At 41.7% G+C, this 7,752-nt stretch overlaps 1 protein-coding gene across 3 annotated transcripts; it reads left to right on the forward strand.

The window, feature by feature from the left end:
• Positions 1 to 2,046: 2,046 nt before the first annotated feature.
• On the forward strand, positions 2,047 to 7,334 carry LUT1 (Cytochrome P450 superfamily protein). Of its 3 annotated transcripts, none has more exons than XR_015602720.1 (11): positions 2,047 to 2,642; positions 3,405 to 3,701; positions 3,826 to 4,023; positions 4,970 to 5,071; positions 5,189 to 5,329; positions 5,400 to 5,507; positions 5,957 to 6,039; positions 6,141 to 6,303; positions 6,868 to 6,926; positions 7,062 to 7,140; positions 7,233 to 7,334. XR_015602720.1 is itself a non-coding variant. In XM_087521803.1 (10 exons), the coding sequence occupies exons 1-10, from the start codon at positions 2,154 to 2,156 to the stop codon at positions 7,072 to 7,074; spliced, it is 1,653 nt and encodes a 550-aa protein (XP_087377929.1). In that variant the 5' UTR covers positions 2,047 to 2,153; the 3' UTR covers positions 7,075 to 7,334. The 3 variants fall into 3 exon arrangements, 1 of the variants encoding a protein (XP_087377929.1); XR_015602719.1 differs by having other exon boundaries at positions 7,236 to 7,334; XM_087521803.1 differs by having other exon boundaries at positions 7,062 to 7,334.
• The last annotated feature ends 418 nt before the right edge of the window (positions 7,335 to 7,752 follow it).

The raw sequence follows: 7,752 nt of genomic DNA on the forward strand, positions 1-7,752 counted from the left end.
CGACCTCGAATTAAGATGATTTTTATACCAAAATCGACCATTTTGATGAGCCGAAGACAATTCGTGTAGAAAGTTTTCTCATTTGAGGCCGCCCTTGAGGCATAATCGGCTAAACAGTGCTTTGGATACAAAATCTTAGTATTTCGAACACAATTTCAGCCTTTGAGATGAGATTGGATGGTGATGGCCAAAACTTCAAAGATGTTCATGTCGACAATACGGGACCTTTTCATGTAGATCACTTCTCCATTTGGTACCAGCTTAATTGCATTTCGTACCATGCCAAAATCTGGTGTCAACAGGTGGCTACTGCTTTAACAAACGATGTAAAATGGTGTCCAATTTTTTTGCTCTTCTTCCATTTTACTCCATAATTACAATAAAAAAAATTCATTTTTTTACCTTGGTGGATTTTCTCAAACACCTAATGGGCGCGAACATGAAATCTGACCGCCGTAGCACGCCAGCGCAGAGATAGTTGCCAGTCGGCTAGGAATGCAATCGTGGTGCTCCTCTACTACCGAGAAGCCGTGGATCTTGGACAGAGCCATCGTCCTCGTGCCAACTGACAACTGAGAGCTTGGAAGAGCAGTGGCTCGGTGGTGGTCACGACAACCACTTGAGGAGAGGGGCGACAACTACTCGACCTCAACGGTGAGCCCGGGTGCTGCCGAAGCCATATTGGGTGACGGAAAGGAGAGAAGCTGCAAGAATCGATGCAAATCGGCCGACGATGGAAGAACTCGACGCCAACGACAAGAATGGGCGACAGGGTGGGGGTTGGGCCGAGAGTGGATGACAGACTCGGCGTGGTGGCGAGATCCAGATGGAATTGACATCGGGTAGCGGTGGGGAAACTTCCGCGGGACAGTTGGCTTTCACGCGGCTACATTTTTCATTTTACTGCAGCAGGTAGCGATGCCGCAAATATGCAGCAGCGTAGGTCATTTGGGGGGGGGGGGGGGGTTCCTATTTCGCGCGTAGGTCGCTCCGTAGCAACGTAGTGTGTACCCCCCCCCCCCTCGCGCGTGCGTGTGGTCCTCTTCTGGGCCGTCCCATTCTGGGGTTTCACCCCATACTGGTTCTGGGAAGAAGCTCGCTTGAACCGTTTTTTTGTTTCTTTTTTCATTCTTTTTTCTTCCAGTTTTTTCTTTCTTTTTCTATTTTAGTTTTTCCTTTTCTTTTCTGTTTTTCTTTTTTGTGTTGCGAACAACTTTTCAATTGGTAATTCATGAGCATATTTTGTAGTCATGAACAATTTTCAAATTCACGACATTTTTTTAAGTCATGCACATTTTTTGAATTCGCGGACATTTGTTATGAATCTGTGACCATTTTTCAAATTGACAAACATCTTTTGAAATCGCAAACTTTTTTTTGAAATCTGTGAACATTTGTTTTTGAATCGGCGAACATTTTTTGAATCGATGAATATTTTTTGAGTCAGATTTTTTTAATTCATGATCATTTTTTGTGAACATTTTTTGAATTCACATGTTTTTTTCAAATTCACGAACTGTTTTTCAATACGTGAATGTTTTTTCAAAATCATGGCATTTTTTAATCGGTGAAACATTTCATGATTTCAAAAACATTTTACCAAAGTTCATATTTTTCTGAAACATTCCGGCCCGCTCATGGGCCATATGCATATGCTCCTTTTTTGCAGAGAATATGCATCAGCCGTTGAAACAACGTTTTTTTCCAAGGTGGCCTAAACTGCTGTTTTTACATCATCGTAGCATCATTCCTGGCACATTTGAAGAAAAACAGCATTTCTGGCATGTGAAAATTGCTCATAAAAATGCATCAACCAACCAACGTAATATTTCTCAACTTTACAGAAAGGTAGCCAGATTTTTTTTGTGAGAATCAGAAAGCTAGCTAGCTAAGAACTTGACGGGCCGTTGGAGATGGATTTGAAGATGTGGAGCGTGGAACTTGACGGGCCGTTGGAGATGGATTTGCTCTCACAGCCTCACGCTGATACCGGCGCCCCCGCTCTCTCTCTCTCTCTCAAAAAAAAAGCTGGTTCCTCATCCTCTTCCTTGTCTCAAAGAAAAAAAAAACATCATCCTCTTCCTCTTCTCTCTTCTCTCTGTCACACACCCAAACCCAACCCAAAGTAACAGTAGCCCGCGGCGGCCTGCGCGATGCCCGCCGCGGCATTCGCCTCCGCGCTCGCGTCTCCTCCTCCGCCGTGGGCCCCACGACTGCCTCCTCGGCACGCTAGCCTGCGCCTGCCCCCGCCAAGGAGCAGCAGCAACAACAGCGGCGGCGGCGGAGGGGACAAGCCCACCACCTCGTGGGTCAGCCCCGACTGGCTCACGTCGCTGTCCCGCTCGGTGCTCGGCCGGGGGAACGACGACTCGGGGATCCCCGTCGCCTCCGCCAAGCTCGACGACGTGCAGGACCTCCTCGGGGGCGCGCTCTTCCTGCCGCTCTTCAAGTGGTTCCGCGAGGAAGGGCCCGTCTACCGCCTCGCCGCGGGGCCGCGCGACTTCGTCATCGTCAGCGACCCCGCCGTAGCCAAGCACGTCCTCCGCGGGTACGGCACGCGGTACGAGAAGGGGCTCGTCGCCGAGGTCTCCGAGTTCCTCTTTGGCTCTGGGTTCGCCATCGCCGAGGGAGCGCTCTGGACGGTGTGCTCTCTCTCTATATCTCTGACAAATGAAGAATTAAATGGGGTATTTCTGGCAAATGAGGAATCGCTTCCACGCCAGTGCAAAAGTTACTCCTTTCTTCCCAAAATACAAGGCACACTAACTTTTGTCCTAAGATACACTTCTATCAGTTTGAAAGTTTATAGCAAAAAGTATCCACATCTATAATACCAAAGAAATAGACCATGGAAACATATTTCATGATGGATCAACTGATTTTGGTTTGGTATTGTGGATGTAACAGTTTTTTTTCTCTATAAACTTGGTCAACCTTACACAAGTTTAACTTAAGACAACAGTTATACACCTTACTTGCTGATATACTATCTGGTAGATGGTGTCCGTGTAGCCCCTTCCAATATTACTTCACAGACTATAGGTGCTGGACTGGACTTGATGGTCAACATACTCAAAGATGACAATCTATACTTGGATTAAACTTTACTTCGTGTGTGTAGAACAAGACTCAGAACTAGAGTAGATCTTTTGATAACTGGACCACGACCCTCAGTTTTGCTTCCTTGTATTTGTGAAATACACCCTATTACTCTATTAGACTTCTTCAGAAATTTGAACACAGGGGGACACTCACTAGTTCCTATTTTCTAGTGAGTGATGCTTGTGCAATTTGAAAGCTTCCCACCTCTAATTAACATGAATTTGATTTTGAGTTTTCATGCCCTCCCTCTCTTGTTTGTGTATTAATCCTCTCTTTAACTTACTATTAATCTGCTATTTTAGGTGAGACGTAGAGCAGTTGTACCATCTCTACACAAAAGATTTCTCTCAGTAATGGTTGATAAAGTGTTCTGTAAATGTGCTGAGAGATTGGTGGAAAAGCTCGAGACTTATGCTTTGAGCGGTGAACCTGTTAATATGGAAGCGAGGTTTTCTCAAATGACATTAGATGTGATTGGTTTATCCTTGTTCAACTACAACTTTGATTCCCTCACATCAGATAGTCCTGTTATTGATGCTGTTTACACTGCACTCAAAGAAGCTGAGGCTCGTTCTACAGATCTTTTACCATACTGGCAGGTAGGTTCTTTCATCATGTTACATTTCTTATTTTGGACCTCTGGTTGACTTCGGTCTTGCTAACTTGCAGAAGGGGAAAATTGCACGACTGATGTTTGATGTGATCCTTGTTTATTTTCTACAGATCGATTTGCTGTGCAAGATTGTTCCTAGACAGATAAAAGCAGAAAAAGCAGTTAACACAATAAGGAATACCGTTGAAGAGCTAATTACAAAATGCAAGGCAATCGTAGATGCTGAAAATGAACAGATTGAGGGTGAAGAATATGTAAATGAGGCAGATCCTAGCATCCTGCGGTTTTTACTTGCTAGCCGTGAAGAGGTAGTTTAGTTTATCTCGAGCTAAAACAATGTTTGATGTCAATTTCCTATTGTTCCTATTGATGTTTCTACTATCTAGGAAGCTACCTTTCCTCGTTTCATATAATCTTGGAAATTAGTCTTATTGTTGTTATTATCTCAGGGTTTTTCATCTTTCCCTTATGATGGCTTATTTTATTATCCATTTAATTTCGCAATATTTGATAATCATTAACTGGGCATTGAACCATCATGCATTTGAGTGCTCAGCTGATCAATGTTGCTAGTGTCAGTTCAACTAAATGTTTGAATAGAGCAAACATGTTTGATTCTGCAGCAATTATTGACATCCTATTACTATTGCAGCGTCAAAAATTTACACATACAAATGACTATATTTAGCATAGACCATATTATGGTTACCTTTGAATACTAATTTTACTGCAAGGACTACACTACTGTTTCCTGATAAAAACAGCAATTTAGCCTGTAGGTATAATTATAAACTACCGTGGTCTTGACATTACAGAGTATTTTGGAGTACTGCCAGTACATAGGACCTGTTTGGCGCAGCGACGAAAAATTAACTGTAGTCGTTAGCACTTTTACTTGTACAAATGATAGTATTCAGCATAGACCATATTATTGATTGCCTTCGAATAATAATTTTACTGTAAGGGCTCTCCTACTGTTTCCTGGTAAAAGAATAGTAATTTAGCCTGTAGGTATAAAATACCGTGGTGTTGACATAACAGAGTATTTTGGAGTATTGACAGTACGACCTGTTTGGCGCAGCGACATAAAATTAGCCTATTTCGAACACAGTATATTCTTTTGGTGCTAACCCAGTTGTGCCGTTTTGGCATGCAACGTATGCTATTTGTTTTGTATGTTTCACTATTTATGTTACAGGCACTTTGCTCAATTGCTTACTGCTTTAACTAACATGCTTTCTTTATATGATCCAGGTCAGCAGTTTGCAGTTACGTGATGATCTATTGTCAATGTTAGTTGCTGGTCATGAAACAACAGGTTCTGTACTGACATGGACTATTTATCTTCTCAGTAAGGTACTCCTTTCTATCTTGGCCAAATGTTATATCAAGTAAAGTCCCAAATGAGAAGCAACACATTACTTAAATTATCTCTTTAATATCTATTGACTGCTCAGTGTTACACTGATGAAGGATCCAGTAGCACTAAGGAAAGCCCAAGATGAGGTAGATCGTGTTCTACAAGGTAGACTCCCCAGATATGAAGATGTAAAAGAGCTGAAGTACTTGATGCGCTGTATCAATGAGTCCATGCGGCTATACCCACATCCTCCTGTAATTCCTTGTGCTTCAGACAAGCAACTTCAGAGTTAGTGTTGGTTACTCAAGGACACTGTATTAACAGGTGCTGATACGGCGTGCACTAGTTGATGATGTGCTTCCTGGAAACTACAAGGTTAAAACTGGTCAAGATATTATGATTTCTGTGTACAATATACACAGATCGCCCGAGGTATCCTTTTTCATCTGAATATTACATCTTGTGATCTTGGCTGATACTATTTTTTTAAGCTATTTTTCAACTACTTTGCATAGTGAAATATAGCATATCTATGTCTAGTCTATTGATGAACAATAGAGTTAATTACCTATATGTGTATGGTTACTCAAAGATTCGCAAAGCCATGACCTACCAGTTAAATAGCTTATGTATGTGTATGACCTTGATGCTGCCTACACTGATGATATTATGGATTTATGATACCAAACTACCAATTTACACAATAGAATGATAACATGAATTAAGAGAAACTCTTATCACGCTAAGTTTCAGAGGTTGAAAACTTGGAAGTATTCTGTCTACTGCATATCGTCATCCTCGGGCAGTGTCCAGGCATGAATAATTGGACAGCATTCCAATACTTTATCATTGCAATAATTATTCTTTTGTTCCTATTGAAGGTATGGGACAGAGCAGATGAATTCATCCCAGAGAGATTTGATTTGGAGGGTCCCATTCCAAATGAGTCAAACACCGATTTCAGGTCAGAAAGTAACCTTGAGATACATTCTTTTATGCTGTTATTTTACTGTTGCAAAATGGTTACATTTTTTTGGTGCTCCCATTATCACCTCTTTTTGCCAGGTTTATCCCTTTCAGTGGAGGTCCTCGAAAGTGTGTTGGAGATCAGTTTGCTCTTTTAGAAGCAATCGTGGCACTTGCAATTGTCATACAAAAGGTGGACATTCAGCTTGTGGCAGATCAAAAAATCAGCATGACCACTGGGGCCACCATCCATACAACCAATGTAAGGAAGCACTATCCAATTACTTCAGTGTCTTGTGCATGATCAGGTTGCTTTCAATTTGCGATAGAGGTACAAACTATAAAATGCTGTATCTCTCACGGGCAGACTATGCAAGACACCATAGTAGGTGATTATGTTCATGTTGGTCTTAGGATGAGTTTGTTTAGATCAGTTGAAAGCTCCCAGTTTATGCCTGCCCCGCCACCAATGAGATGGCTGAAAGTATTTAATTCTAAATACTTTTTTTGATCCGGATAGTCTAGTGAAATTGCAATCTCTGAAACTTAGCTGCTGTAGTACTGCACGTTTGAATTGTTGACAAACGGTGAAGGATACAAGTAATACTGCACGTTTCTGAAACGCTTGACTAAAACAATAGCTGCTGTAGGCCTGTCGTCATCCATGATGGTCCTGTGATTACTTGAATGGGTAGCCACGGTGCTGATACTAAAAGAAATGCATGTCTCGAATCAACTGAGACCAAGCTTCAGTTCATTCTTTCCCCTATGCCACACTTTCTGTTTCGGGTATAAAATTACACTTAACAAACATTCTCTTCCACAGGGACTGTATATGAATGTAAGTCTGCGTAAAGTTGAGCAAGAAGCTGACTTAGCACTGAGGTAAATACATCAATATGTGTGTAATGTTACAGAACTACAGATTACCAAGAATACCTCTCTCCAGTTTTCCAGAATGATCCAACATGCATTCAGCGATTACTTTTCTTCTTCTGATTATCTACTCCTCTCGTGCAGTCCATCGGGCTAGACAAAAGCAAAGCAAAACAAGGTGGGATTAGTACAGGCAGAGGCAACGGAATTGTCAATACGTGAGGTGCCTCTGCAAATCAATTTGGACATGTTTGGAATATTTCCTTGTCCAGAAATTTTGACCCGACTAAATGTTCCCTACTTGTATCTTTTCAGCAGGTTCCAGCTATCATTGGCTAATAGGTTGCGTAAACTGTAAAGAAATGGATCATTGACTTGCTGATTTTGACAGTTAATGTAAATCGGTAGTACCTTGTCTGTCTGTATGGTTCCCTTTTCCAGCAGAGTATGCGTGGGCTGCGAAAAACTTGTTGAGTTGTTTTTCATTGAAGGTCCGTTAGTCCTCGGATAGGAGCTAGTGGAGGAAATATACCCTGCCGGGGCTTTGGGCATTTTAGCCAATTCTCTAAAAATAGTTGAGTATCCGGTGGAGTAAACCCTTAGTGGAGTATCTTTTTTTACTCTATTAAGTTTTGGCCGGACCTAGCCAATCTCCTATATTTAACGGAGTAAACATAAATATGCATAAATTTAACGTCGATTCAACCAAAATTTGCATACATTTAAACAAAAGTTCCAACATAGCTTCAACTTAGTCTTAACAATTGAAATTTAGGCCCTATTCGGAATCTCTCCACTCTGTGGAGTTGTGGAGCTCGGTTTTGGCAGCTCCATC

Source organism: Triticum urartu, chromosome 1A (assembly GCF_056163025.1).
Source record: "Triticum urartu cultivar PI428250 chromosome 1A, HENAU_Tu73, whole genome shotgun sequence".
In the NCBI taxonomy this organism is placed as follows: domain Eukaryota; kingdom Viridiplantae; phylum Streptophyta; class Magnoliopsida; order Poales; family Poaceae; genus Triticum; species Triticum urartu.

Bases quoted from the DNA above. Each gene is read 5' to 3' on its own strand.
- LUT1 (XM_087521803.1), top strand. From the start codon at position 2,154: ATGCCCGCCGCGGCATTCGCCTCCGCGCTCGCGTCTCCTCCTCCGCCG. The intron at 5,072-5,188 runs GTACTCCTTTCT...ACACTGATGAAG, and splicing joins CTATTTATCTTCTCAGTAAG to GATCCAGTAGCACTAAGGAA. The intron at 5,508-5,956 runs GTATCCTTTTTC...TTCCTATTGAAG, and splicing joins ATATACACAGATCGCCCGAG to GTATGGGACAGAGCAGATGA.